Source organism: Alligator sinensis, unplaced genomic scaffold, assembly GCF_000455745.1.
Source record: "Alligator sinensis unplaced genomic scaffold, ASM45574v1 scaffold121_1, whole genome shotgun sequence".
Lineage (NCBI taxonomy): Eukaryota > Metazoa > Chordata > Crocodylia > Alligatoridae > Alligator > Alligator sinensis.
This window is the reverse complement of record NW_005841910.1, coordinates 1,611,037-1,625,258: the sequence shown is the minus strand read 5'-3', so window position 1 is coordinate 1,625,258 and position 14,222 is coordinate 1,611,037. Positions and strand designations below refer to the sequence as shown.

Here is a 14,222-nt window from a genome sequence, read left to right as displayed (position 1 = left end):
AGGGAAAAAACAAATAACCTTTGACATGCATCTCTGGAGTAATCTCCAAGAGAAGTGGTGGAAGTGGTGTCTCTTGGACAAAGCATTTGACTGGATGATATAGTAGGTCTTTTCCATCTCCTCCACCTCTACCAGGTGTTTTTGGTAGATTTAGCATAGCTATTATTAAACGACAGTATGTAAGCTTATCCAAATCTACTGGTAAAGACACTGCTTTCTTAATGTTCAAATTGATCTAAGTTTTGCCACCAGATTTGCAATTATTTATGCCTCCAATTTCATCTTTTTTTCTGGATGAGAGTGATTCTATCACAATGACACAAGACATGCTCAAACCAGTACAGTGTTGCTGCAAAAATGGAATTCAAAGACCTCAGGTCTATATGAAGCTCTGTGAAACTCTCAAACCTTAGTGCCATTTTATTCACTCTTATTCTCTTTTATATTTGAAGTATGGACTATGAAAACTCCTTTGGTTCAAGTATTAAGGCATTTTAGTTTCCTTTAAAAGGATTTGCTGATTTTATATGGTATTTTTTACTTTAAACTTACAATGGAATATAAAGTATTTAAAAACACATCAGAGTTTGAGAAAACCATGCATAACCACTGCATTTCTTTTTTTTTTTTTTTAAAAGCACTTATTTGTTATTAACTGATCCATTGTTCCAGTGAATGAAAATGTTTTACCACAACACTGCATTAAAAGACAAGAAAGGTACTATTGGTATGAAACTGGATAAAGTGTAGACATTCAAGACTGATGCACCAGAACCCCTTGCGTCCATACCTGTGATAAATGAAAAAGTTCAGGATTAAATGAAGGCAAAAATATAGGCTGTCTCAAAGTGCTACCTATGAGCTGTGTATATTATTTTCCAGAAGAGATTTTAATACAGCACTTCATTTCTGCTGCTAATGAAAATTATACCAAAATGTGATAAATATTTACAATATATTTAAATATATTAACATTTGGGGAGAATTCACTGAACGTTCTTTATATTTCAGGTTATAATTGCAAAGAGTGAGAGCCATATAAAAAGCGAAAATCAGATTTTTAAAAATATATACTACTGTCTAAATTATATGGCAATTTACCAGTCCAACAGAATGAAGTTTGTCATACATAAGGGCATGATAAATGTTAATTGCCTTTTTTTATTATCTTATTACCATACAGAGTACAAGCATGGATTTTTTTTTTTTTTAAATCAATAAGGACTCAATTTGTACAAAGGCAGGTTTTCTTAACTGCTAGCTGTGGCTGTCAGGTGCAAAGTCCCATAATGACTCAGTAAAGTAAAACAAAATAGTGCAACTGAATTCTGGGAGTGTGTGTGTGTGTGTGATTGCATTGCAATATATATATATATATATATATATATTATAGCCAAACTAGTCATTATGAGACTTTGCGCCTTTTTATATATAGCCAGTGCTGATATTCTTGTTACTAAAGTAGGCTGAAATAGAAATGATTAACAATGTCTTTATTAATGCCAGATTAGCCAATTTTTGTACTGTAGAACTTGATTAAAGTAAGCTCCAATAGAATTTATGAACCTTAGGCTTCAACGACTGCCTTGCATTTTTGACACTGGGGCATAGATCATTTATAAAACATTCACAAACCAAAACCTTAAATTGATTTTTCATGAAGTGTGCATTGGACCATATTTTCATCAGGACTCAGGCTCTGACTTTCCATGTTTAGATGCTCTAAATCCTGAACATTCCCAGCAAACAAGCCTAAGCAAATCAGCCTTTTCCACTATTATCACTGCCCTTCCTTCTAGATGGCCACGGAGTTTGAGCTTGCCTCATCTGGCCATGCCTACAAACCAGCTGCTGTCTCCAATGCTGTGATCAGCATACAGAAGGTATGAGATAACATCCTCCCTCGCACTCCCATTGAACCCAAATACACCAAAAATCATACTCGTGAATTTGTGCTTCTTGTGCATCTCCTTCACCGCTAGGTTTGGCCATTAAGTATAAGACAGTATCTCAGTGGTAGAACCACAGTATTCATAAAGTATCGAATTAGGCACAACTCTGCCACTGATGATCTTGGATGAGGTGCTTCCCCTCTTTGTATGTCTGTTTTCCCCTCATCCACTGCCTGTTTGGATTAAGGTGGCATTAGGGCATGCACTGTGTCCTACCAACACCTAGCATAAAGGGTTTTTATATTGGTTGGGGCCCCTATATCTTACTGTAAGAAAGAACAACTCATATCAGAGACAACATACTAGTTAGTCTGGGAATCCTGATCTGATCACTGCTAGTTCCATCTCCACCATCAGTTGTTGCTTTTACTTCTATAATGTAATCCTCATTGAATGGCAGCAAAAGTTCAGCCGATGTTTTATTTGTGTTCAGCACATTCATATTGTTTTGATTGCTAGTCCTGTATAAAACCTGAAATACATAACCAACAGTGTTCTTTACAATGCCACGATGCAGCTCTTCCACTCTCTTCTTTTCTACACTTAATTAGATTTTTTTTCCCTGGATTACTTTTTTTTTTAAATCCTCCTTTCCTACCTTTTTGACAGGCTTCATATAAGCAGAATTAGACTCAATATTTAGAGACACAATGAGAGCAGATAACATGAATCAAGCTCTTTCATTCTAGATTTAATCTAAAATGGCACAATATACAATAACAAAAGGATAAAATATTCCACAGAGTTTGTTCGTAGTGTAATCTTCCATAAATTATCCTAACATTTGGATGTGTCATTATCTAGATCAACCACTTAAAGCAATAAATAGTAAGAAGATGCAGAGAAGGCAACTAATCAAAACATACAAATTATGGGCTGTATTGGAAGAAGTTAGGCAAGCATGGAAGGAACATTATGTCAGGGAGCTTAACTGCACAGGTGTTATGTTTTCTAATGCTGGGGTGGAATTCAATGTCCCCCGGTGCATCTAAATGGCAGTTTTTTAGCCACGTACATGCCTCAAAACCACTTAGTGTGGGGAAACACAATCCGTGTCTGTGCCTAAGTATGCACGTGTAGACCGAGCACACACAGGCAGGTATGCACGCGGCTACATACGCATACGCATTATAGATGAGCATCTGCGCCTAAGTCCAGAAAATATAGGCACCCAGGCGCCCATAATTACAGGAATAATTACGTGGGATATAGATAAATGCAGCTTATCTCTATAAGTCTCTGTGTGTTGTGTGAGATGTAGATTTGGAGAAATCTGTGCATGTTTGTACAATTGACTGGTGACTGAACTGATGTCACAGCTATTTTAGCAAGGTGCTGAAAGTTTCCCCACAATAAATAAGCTAGCTAAGATAATATCAGTCTGACAGATGGAGTTGTACCAAATTCTTCCAGCTGAGAATCTGGACTACTTTGTTTTATTCCAAATGTTATAATACTGATAAGAAACAGAAAAGGAGCTGCTGTAGATTGGTTTGGGCATGGTATTGTACATCCAATGGTCAAGATTTATGGAAAACTGCTCTAAACTTGTTGCCTTGGAAATAAATCTGAAGAAAATGCTTACTGTAAAAAGATTTGGTGCTATAAAGTATTCTAGTCCTACTCTTTTTTTTCCCCTTACCTTATATCCAGTTACTTCAGATTCATTTTCCATTGCTCGCACTTGGTCCCAGTTCAGAACTATCTTCGAGTCTGTAACGTTCCACACAACATTTCCTGGTGGCTGACTGGGTGCTTGAAATACAAAATGAAAGCATGATTTTAATTCACTTGGCATTACTGATTTATTCCACAGTAGCAAATAATAGTTCAGGTAATTGACTGTCATTACACGTTGGATGTAAAAGCAACTCAAATAGATCATTACTTGTACACGGCACGGTTCAGAGACTAAATTGCAAAAACAGAAGGAAGAAAGAAAGAGAGTGGCACATCAATGTTATTTCCAAGGCTGATTTGTCTAAGGTCTTCATTAAATATGGCCAAACAAAAGCATCTGTATTAGGGTATATAAAGATCAATTAGAGTGAATTATAAGAATGATTAAGTCTATATCATTTATATCTTAACTTTCTGTTAAGCAAATATTTTGCAATGAATAATTTGACACCTTCAGTCATTTTTTTTTCCATTTTATGGATATTCCTCAAATATGTTGCAATTTCCTTTCATGTATTTTGTTGTGTAGAAGTGTTTGAAAAATGTCTTCCCCCTACTCAATCCCCGCCTTTCAACTGTATGGCACGATTATGCCATTAGAATTATATTAGGTGAGATGCGATTGGTCAGCAAAAACAGTTAAATAGTCTCATGCTTCTTGGGCAAAGTATTTTCTGTTCCCTGACAGGAGGATACTGATATTTTCCAAAAAGCCAGGTGAATTTTGAGTGGTTGGTTAGAGATACCTTTAAGGGAAAAGGAAAAAAACAATTCTCAGCCTCTAGAATCAAAACATTTAAAAGGGTGAATCAACAGGATTCCCAGAAAACAAGGCATCTAGGTTCACCAGCCATTGAAAAAAGAAATGTTGCCGTGCATGTCTGACCTATTTTTGAAGGATACCAGCTTGTTCCTACTGCCAGCAAGTAGTGGTAGCTGTCACTCAAGTGACACAAGTCTAGGATTTAATGGTGAAATTTCCATTACTGACCCACACTAAGGACCTAGGGTGGACTTCACAAGGTCCACATTTCCAGTGCATATTCACATTAACACATTTAAAATTTTTTTTACACGTGCAGCCTGAGATTTTTTTTCCATGAAGAGTCATGTCGGTAAAACCTGACTGTACAGGAACAAAGCAGATGCAAAAAACTGTATGTGCAAAGCTTAAGAGAATTAATCTAAATAGTCAAGCAAATACTTGGCAGTGTCTACTGGCCTCTACATACTAAACAGGATTTACCCCGATGCACTAATATTCAATTTCTATAAGTACAAGGGGAATTTGCCAGCTGAAGCTCTTTGTTCTCCCAAGAGGAGTATGTTGAATAGTTTTCACACATTGATATTAAGGCTGTTTGAGAAGGAAATAATCACTTTTATAAATACATAAAAAGTACTAATATGTCATCTACATGCATATGGAGAAATGAAAATAGTAACACATAAAGCATGCTGGCGTATACCATTTGACTTATAGGAGCAACCTCCCATGCCTCTATTTGCCTTAGTCACAGAGAGCTGCCATTTATTTTCAATGACCAAAACAAATGGATTTGGTTCACACTGTGCTAGACCCCACTATGACATGGTACTTACACAGATGCTGAACTCGCTCTAAATCTGTGAATAGCCCTATAAGCTTTGTCAAGAGCCCTGGTGCTTAAGGTTAGCCATACATTAACTACCCTGCATAAGTGGGACTTCTGTGCAGGCTATTTGTCAGTTTTATTGTTACACTAACTTAAAACTTGCACAGTTGATTCTTTGAGCTTCTGCATAACACAGTGAATTTAAGGCAGAATGATATATTACATTTTTGGGGGGTTAGAATTCCTAATATTTGCCTTCAAATATAAAAACAGAAAGCGGGGGGGGGGTTGAGGGGGGGATGGAGGGGTGTAAAATCAGACAGGACAGGGTTCAATCCTGAAAAGGGCTGCAAAAATTTGTGAAATATCTTAGATTACTAGAAAGTAGCTTTGAACAAAACCCAAAACACTTGCTGTCCACCAAACAGTATCCAACAGTTAACAGGAAGACCATAGTTTGAGGTCTTGCTTTCACTGGCTTACTACTTAGGCAACAATAGAAAAATTCTCATGGGTGGGGCCATTAATGTAACCCAACCTCTGTGAGTTTGGATAGAAAGTTTATAATTAATACAATTATGCTAACTGAAAATGATCTTTGACTTCAATGATTATATGACGGTAGCAAGGTAATCTAAACGAGGGCACTGTGCTGTAGGAATTATTACACTAACCGGTTTGTCCTTGTTTAATCTTCAGGATACTCATTACTAGTCATCAACCTATACAGAAACTTATATTCACATCTTTCTGTACCACATCAGGAAGTTACAATTAAGAAACAGCTTCCCATCATTATAGGCTAACTGTGAGATAATTGACTGTGATGAGAATTAGAAGTCCCATGCTAAAATGAACTGTGATTGGTTGCCTTTCCCATAGCAACTTCTAATTAGGTTTAGTTCCAGAATGGCAATACAGGAAGTGAAATTCACTGTTAGATCTGTGAGACTGAGGACAGAGTAGATGTGCTAAAGGAGCATTACGTGGTACCTCGGTTTTTAATTCTGTCTGATGGGACTAAAAACAATGAAACTCTCAGGGTGAGTTCTAACAACGTTTCCCGTGGGGTCACTTCCAGTGATGACGGCGATTGCTTCTGCTAGGTTAAAAACAAAAGGCGCTCTAGAAATATGAAAATGTGTCTGGTATTTAACTTGAACAAAGCTGGTATGAAAGGTGGTTGATACAAAGCCTATAGTGGAATCAAGGTAGTATGGCTTTAGGCACCATTTTCAACCTCTGTGTTGTCACTCTTGAGAAAGGGATTGTGAAGTGCATTTTATTACAGGCTTAAGGAAAGGAAATATTACTTATCCCACACAATAAAATACACACAAATTAATAATAAAGGCTTTGCCTTGTAATTGGTGATATATATATATATTTTTACAGTAAACAGTGGTGGGGGATCAGCAAATGTCTGTCTCTGAATAGGGAACACCATCCTGAAAATTTGGAGAAGCAGCAGCTTAAGGCACAGTTATAAAGTGGAAAATATTAATCAATGATATTCTCCTTTAAAAAACAGCACAACTAGTTGGATGTTAGTATGGTCTAATGCTTTCCCAACCATCTTCTTGAAGTTTCATAGATGCTAGGGTTGGAAGGGACCTCCAGCCATCTGTTAAAGACCCCCAAGGTAGGGGAGAGCACCACCTCCCTTGGAAGCCCATTCCAGATTTTGGCCACCCTTCCCATGAAGAAGTAGTTCCAGATGTCTAACCTAAATCTGCTCTCTGTCAGTTTGTGACCATTGTTCCTTGTTACCCCAAGAGGCGCCCTGGTGAACAGAGCATCTCCGATCCCTTGCTGCGCCCCCCTAAGGAACGTGTAGGTGACCACAAGATCACCTCTCAGCCCTCTCTTGCGGAGGCTGAAGAGGTCCAGGTCCCTTCGTCTCTCCTTATGGGCTTGGACTGTAAACCCTGTAAAGTTGGCACACTTCGATTTGCATTTAGTATTTATTGGATAAGCAGCACTGGGAAAAGTTTGGGTATCAGTAAGAGTAGAAGCCCAAACTAGAACTCAGCCCTACCCCCTGCCATCCAGTTCTGATAAACTGCCTCATATAATGGAACTGGCTTGAAGACACTCATCTACAAACTACAGAAGTATGATATCAGAATCAGGCCAGAGTGTGGATCTGACCTTTTATATAGGTTCAGCTGTACATCTGTTAGTTATTTTTCAACATCTGTGGCACTGATTTTGAATTGTGCTTCAATGTAAGAACATGCTCAAACTATTTCTGTTCCTGCAAAAATTATCACTGCTTCTGAGTATTTGCATGTCCTCAAGAGTGATCAATCTGTGGCAATTTTGTGAATAATTTGGCAAGAGGATACAGCCAAAATGAGCAATGGAGTTGAAAAAAAATTGGAGACGAGGCAACACATCACCTCAAAAATGAAGCCCTCAAAGACTTATAAATATGTTATAAAGCCCTAAAACATGCAATGAGTCATTTTTCCTCAAATAGCAGGAGCTTTCCTTTGCATATGATAAATTGAAATCTGACCCTTTTTAATTTTTCTCGTCACTAAGATGCATGCAACTGGAGAGCTCAGAAATCAGTAATCAAGGCAGGTGGTTCAGGTCCACTGCCACATCTGAATTTACACAGATGTGACCCTTCTGACAGAAAAGTAGATGGCTTGAACTTGAATCTTTCATATAAAAAAGTTTGGATCATTTTCAGGTGTTACGAAGCCTATTACCATCAATGTCATTTTGCCCAAAAGTGCTGAGGAACCATTATTACGCTCCCGTCTTTATACCATTAATACCTACGCGTCTTTTTTGTGGTAGCATTTACTGTGGCACTGAAGGGACCTGCTCCAGCAGTGTTATATGCCCGGACAGCTGTATAGTATGGCAAGTTACTCTTTAAGCCTGTAATCCTTATTGATGTTTCATTTCCAGCAGCTTTTACTCTATTTGAAGATTCTTCTTTTCCACCATTATTCCAGTACCTGACCTAGTGAACACAAAGTATAACTAGTTAAAACTTGCTTACAATGAAATGTTCATCCAGAGTAGTATGTTGGTTCCTTTAAGTCCATTTTACTCTTTTCAAAGTGGAAACATTGCCTTAAAGTTTCAGAAATGTTCACAATATCTCTATTGCTTATTAGCCTTTGTCTGTCATATTAGCACTTCTCTTACTATAACTATAAAAAGGAAGCTGAAATATTAAATATTATTTGGATTACAAAGATGACTGTGCGAGGAAAAACATTAACTTATGTACAAAACAACTGAGAATGATTAGAAAACTGTATCTATCTTACATAGTCCCTTTAGAAGTAAAAGTTGCCTCTTGCAACATATCAGTATAGGCAGAGCCATGACTTTCCTCACAGGGAACAAAACACAACATGTGCTCGTTATTCTGTGTTATCGGAGACATTTAGAAAGAGAGACATCAAGGTGAGTCAGGAAAAATAGCGAGAAGTAAAAATGTTCTTCTGTATCTACCTGGAAATTGGATACCATCTCTGCAGTTTGATAATACCAGCTAGAGTGTTTGAGACTTTTGATTTTTCAAAACCACTGAAAACCTCTCTCAAAAAGTAACTTTTTAATAATATTTTTGACCATTTGAAATAAAGGCAGAGATACTTTGCTCCAGCTGGCCCAACCTGGGGGAGAGAGGGGTGGGAGAGAACTCTTCTGGCATATATATATATGCTAGAAGAGTGGAATATAAGTGCCAAACATATATAAGTTATGTGTATATATATATAAGTTTGGCATGAACAAATGACCTCCAGGCAAGTCCTTGGTATCTTGAAAAGCTAGACTTATTGACACCTGGCTGTTCCAAGCTCTTATTAGTCACTTTGATGACAGAGGCATGGCCAGCTGGGATGCTACATGCTCATCACCCTCTTTCTTGTGCAGAGGCCACAAGTCAGGCTAGTTGGCTTTCTGTCCGATTTGGGTCTCTGAATCATTGCATTAGTAATGAAACAGGGTCACAACCAAACCTACAGGATCTCCACACCTTGAATATATAAGCCGATATAATACTGAAACACAAGCACAACAAAGTGTGGCATCAAATGCTTAATCAGCATGAATGCGGACCGGCCACAGTGCTCATTAGTTGGCCAAGTTCCCAAGCACTTATTGAGGTGACAATATCTTGTACCTATGTTCTATAGAAGAATAGAAATACAGTTCCTGAATTAACTGGAGGAGCTATTTCAGGTGCAGAGAGACTAATATGTTTGGTAATTGGAAAAAAAAAAAGAAAAATGAAAGGGCACTCTGCTAAGAAATGCAGATCTTTCAGATACTTCTGAAGTATTACAGGGGACGCATATAACCATCCAGTGTTGAGGCCAATTTGTTCTGTACTCAGCTAGCACTCTGAATGAGGATGTCATGCATCTGCAATTTCATATTTATCTGTAAAGTGGAAAGAATACAATCAGCTGTGCAAAGATGTAACATCCTTATTTTCAGGGCTTGAAGTATTGTATGGAAAGCAGGAAACACTTTCTCTAGGCAAACAATCTACGAACAGCAGGAGGTCCCACAGGTACCAAGGCAGGTTGGTTATGCAGCAAGGACTGCTCCTGGACTGCTTTTAGGGCCTGGGTAGACAAAACCTTGGCTAGGATGAGAGCTGGGGATGGTCCTGCTTTGAGCAGGAGGTTGAACTAGATGATTTCTTGAGGTTTCTTCCAACCCTAATTTTCTATGGGTCTATGTCTGTCAGAAATCCTCATTCAGAATGCAGACTTAGTGAACTTACAGTAATGAGACTTAGTAATGCAGATTTAGTTAACTGCCAGCAAACAAGGCAATGCTTGAGTTCTGCTCAAAGATCAGAGTATTTCATTCCTATACTAGTGAATTGCCTGTCAAGAATGGGGGGCGTGGGAGGGGGGGCTTGGTAACCCTAACCCCGCCGCCTCCCAGGAGTGGGAGAGGGGGAAACTTGCCCCGCCATCTCCTCCATCCCCCTCCACCAGCACTGTGGCACCGTCACCTCCAAGGAGCAGGGCCGGGGGGGAAGCAGCACTGGCCTCACCCACCCACTCTGTTGCACTCTGCCATCTCCAGGGAGCAGGGCCAGGGCCACCGGACCTTGCCCCCCACCCCGGCCCTGCTCCCTGGAGGCAGCAGAGCATCAGCCTGATGGGGATGGAAGGGACAGAGCAGGGGGGTGCTGGCCTCACCCCCCCTGCTCATGAACGCTGCGTACCCCCAGAGGCTAGGGGGGCACGGCGAGCTCCTGCAGGTGGCGGTGGGAGCGTGGCAGAGGCAAGTGGGGAGCTGCTGCAGGCAGCCGCAGCGCTGTCGGCGGTGAGGGTGTGAGGGGATTAATTAAGTCTGCTCCGACATGCTGCAATTAAAGTGCATCAGAGCAGCCTCTGCACTTGTGTACAGGCACCCACATAGACCGGCCTTGACTAAAATGTCTCTCGGGTATCTTCACCTCAAAAGGTCTATGTGATAACAAAACCTCACAGAATGACTATGCGATTAGCTGAAACAGCCACTCTAGACTTCATGATTGCTCATCTGTAAATACATCATTAGGAGAGAGAATGCAGTAATTATGACCATGCTATCTGAATGAAGGGAGCATATTCAGATTCATTTACCTCGTAACCCAGTAACCTTCCACTGCTCATTTTCCAAGGAATGGCATTCCAGGAAACTTCAATGACTGAAGATGACAGGCTAATTGCAGAGACACTGGAAGGTGCTATAGTAGGCTCTGTGTTTGGAAATAAAAACATAGGAGATTAGACACACTGGTGAACCGGGAAATAAAAATGTCAGTTTCCTAATTAAAAATGGCCTCATTGATATCTTCTAAGGCAATAATCATTCAGCTGTTGAACTATTCTCATAGGAATTGCACGTTAAGAAAACTGCTTGAGAGATAATTCAATCACAAACCCTCTTCAGCAGAAAACACTGTGGTTACTGGACTAAATGGCCCTTCTCCTTTATTATTGTATACACCAACTTTGACTTCATATGGTGAAAATGGCAGGATGCTTTCGTTTCTAAAGACGTATCTTGGTGTATCTGGAGATGTGACTACAGTTTGTATCCACGTCGTAGTGCCAACAGGTCGGAAAGCAACGACATAGCCAAATCCTTCACCATTCTGCAGTTCTTCAGGAATGGGCTATGAAAAAAGCATGGACTATGGTTTATAAATGATGAACTGATATTTTAATAAATGCTTAGTTAACAATTATAGAATCCAGTAGAGCATGAAGCTGCTTGCTGGTATTGCTTCCAACTGTAATACCATCCACTGATGTGCTTGTAATGCTAACCACATAGTACCTATGAATATAACGCACTTATGATATTTAACCTTTTATAAAACAGACTCCTTAATATAAAGGACTACCCAATTTTCCTTTGTATGCCTAACTGTTAGCATGTTAAGTCCACAGTTAACTGAAATCAAGAAGGGGCAAAATTGCACTGGAAGCTGACACAATTAAAGCTCAGTTCCTTTCCTTGACCTTTTGAACAATATTGTTCTGTCTTTCTTTTTATTCTTTTTTTTAATTATTTTACTTTTATGCCAAGCCAGGAGCAGCCTTGGCCATATTAGCTACATTTTCAGCTGATTATATTCTAGCACAGTAACAAATGAGAGTAAAGATGGAAAGCAAATTTGCATAGCTCGCGTTACAGAATGTTAACAAGCACATATCCGGCCTCGATGAAATGTCACAGCAGCCAGAGACATTAATCTTTTACAAGGAACTTGAATGAAACCAATGGCTTTGGGAAGAAAGGCTCTAGCTAGACAACTTACATCCCACGTTATGACCAGTTCAGACCTGCTGCCTCCTCCCCCACTCACTTCCGATGGGGGTGTTTCAGGAACTGTGGAGAAGAAAAATATAGCTATCTACACAGTACAGACAAGCTTATGAATAGATACTAACCTAGAGCTGTTCCACCTGTAGGCCTCGTGCAGCCTGTGAGTGGTTAACATGTGGCCTGTGGCTCCTGCTTGTCTCTCCCCTGGCAATGGGGCCGGGGTCTCCAGACTCCCACTCCCACCTATGGCTTTTTGTTCTTGCCCCTGCTCTGGGGTGTGGGGTGGCACAACAGGAAGGGGCTAGGCTGCCTGTGCTGCGTGAGTGGTAGGGGCCCCCAAAAAAGGGGATCCAGGCTGCCCATGCTGCATGTTGCAGGTGGGCTTCCTGCATGATGGGCGCAGTGGGGAGAGGGGCAAGGGTCCTGTGCCTGTGGTGGTGGAGAGGAATCATGCCAACCAGGCTTCAGAGTGAGCTGCTCATCTGCAACGTGGTTGGGAAGGAGGGCTGTACATGTGGCAGGGAGGAGAGCTGGCCTGCATGCGTGGTAGGGGGGAGCTGGGCTGTGTGCATGACTTGGGGGGGGTGGGGCAGAAGGACACCCCTGCAGCATGCATTCCCGACTTGGGTCTGTGGCCTGCGCCGCATGTGTGCCCAGAAGTTGGACAGCCCTGTACTAACCAAATGGCATTATGGGACATTAACCCTTGCTCTGCAGCGATCATAGGGTTGAGCTCAGGGTTGTTCTTGCAATTTTAACCCAGTCCTGGAAACTTCCAACCCTCTCTTGCGTTTATGCTGCTAGATGCCTGCTGTGTTTGGCAGATCCTCTACAGGAGTACATCTATGGTTTAAATGTACCAGCGTACATCTGTGGTCTAAATTCTGAGCGACCCCAAATTTGTGACACATTCCAGCTCTCCTCATGGCTAAGCTATACTGATCAGTTGCTCTTAATTCAGCATAATTACCACCTTATTGGTATTCATAATGCATCTTCCTCTAGAACGTGACCGGTAAACCCAGTTTGAAAAGCCAAAAAACAATACTGGCAACCAAGTATCCAAACCAGCCTGACGTCGTAAAAGCCCAGTGAAAACATATATACAAGTGATGCATAATCCCAAGGAAAGCAAGTTAGTTTGTCAGCATGAAAACAGTCGATTTTCATAAGAACAAACAATTCTTAAAATAATTTCCCCCATGCGCTGAGCACAAAACTGCTACTACTTGATAATCACACATGCATTCTTTGTACTCCAGTCCTGTATATACTGCATAAACACCTATTGCGATGACTGCAAGGAAAATTGCCCCCTTCACTTGTATTCAAGACCCCTAGTGTTCTTTATAAATTAACGGAACGTGTTCGAGGCATTATTTTTTTTTTTTCTTAAAGACTCCTTTAATACTTCAGTCCTGAAGGGTAAATGCCACTATCTAGTGACCTTCTCTAGTAATTCCATCCCGTGGTGACTGAAATTGGTTTTCCTTATCTTAGCATGTAAGCACCAGAGTGTATGCTTTGTTACCCATCACTTAAGAGTGTTCAATGGTGCTAACAGCCAGAACATTAATGTGCGAGGAGCAGACTGTGTTAAGGCAGCTCTCCCATCCTGCACAATGAAAACAACTTGTTACTGTCTAGTACAAATGGACAGATGATGTTTTTTTCTGGTTGAACAGAGTTCAGATGTGAAGCAGTCCATGTTGAGACTTGCACTTTTACAGTCCTTTAATAAACAAGAGATCCCCTCAGCATCCAGTGAAAGCTTTAGACCCTATGTAGCCGACTGAGCACACGGAGAAGTCAGTATGCCGTAGCGTGTATCTGGATGTTTTGTTGCTGAGAGCGGTGCGGGGACACAACCCATCTGGCTGCATGGAACAATCACAATCACAATCACCGACTAATTAGGTATATGCCTGTCTCAAAATGTGTATGGAAAAGGATCCACGGGCCTAAGCACTGCAGTTTAGTTAAGACACTTTGATTAAAAACAAACAGTAAAACCCACTAACCTGCCTCTTCAGTTCTTACTTTTTCTGAGGGTAAACTAGGCTCTCCACCACCAATTTTGTTGCTGGCAACTACGCGGAATTCATATTCAACCCAGGGATTTAAATCCACGACTGTGGCTGTGAAAGTTTTTCCATCAATGACTTCAGGAACTATGAAAAAA

At 40.4% G+C, this 14,222-nt stretch overlaps 1 protein-coding gene across 1 annotated transcript in view; it reads right to left on the bottom strand.

The window, feature by feature from the left end:
- Nucleotides 1-686: 686 nt before the first annotated feature.
- Nucleotides 687-14,222, bottom strand: part of CNTN3 (contactin 3) — a 349,250-nt gene continuing 335,714 nt past the window's right edge. The window contains exons 17-24 of the mRNA XM_014517467.2: nt 14,062-14,211; nt 12,033-12,103; nt 11,150-11,384; nt 10,849-10,964; nt 8,021-8,207; nt 3,595-3,707; nt 2,256-2,424; nt 687-790 (exon numbers count right to left, since the gene is read on the bottom strand). Of these exons, the coding sequence (XP_014372953.2) occupies nt 687-790; nt 2,256-2,424; nt 3,595-3,707; nt 8,021-8,207; nt 10,849-10,964; nt 11,150-11,384; nt 12,033-12,103; nt 14,062-14,211 (1,145 nt within the window). The remainder of the gene's footprint in view (nt 791-2,255; nt 2,425-3,594; nt 3,708-8,020; nt 8,208-10,848; nt 10,965-11,149; nt 11,385-12,032; nt 12,104-14,061; nt 14,212-14,222) is intronic.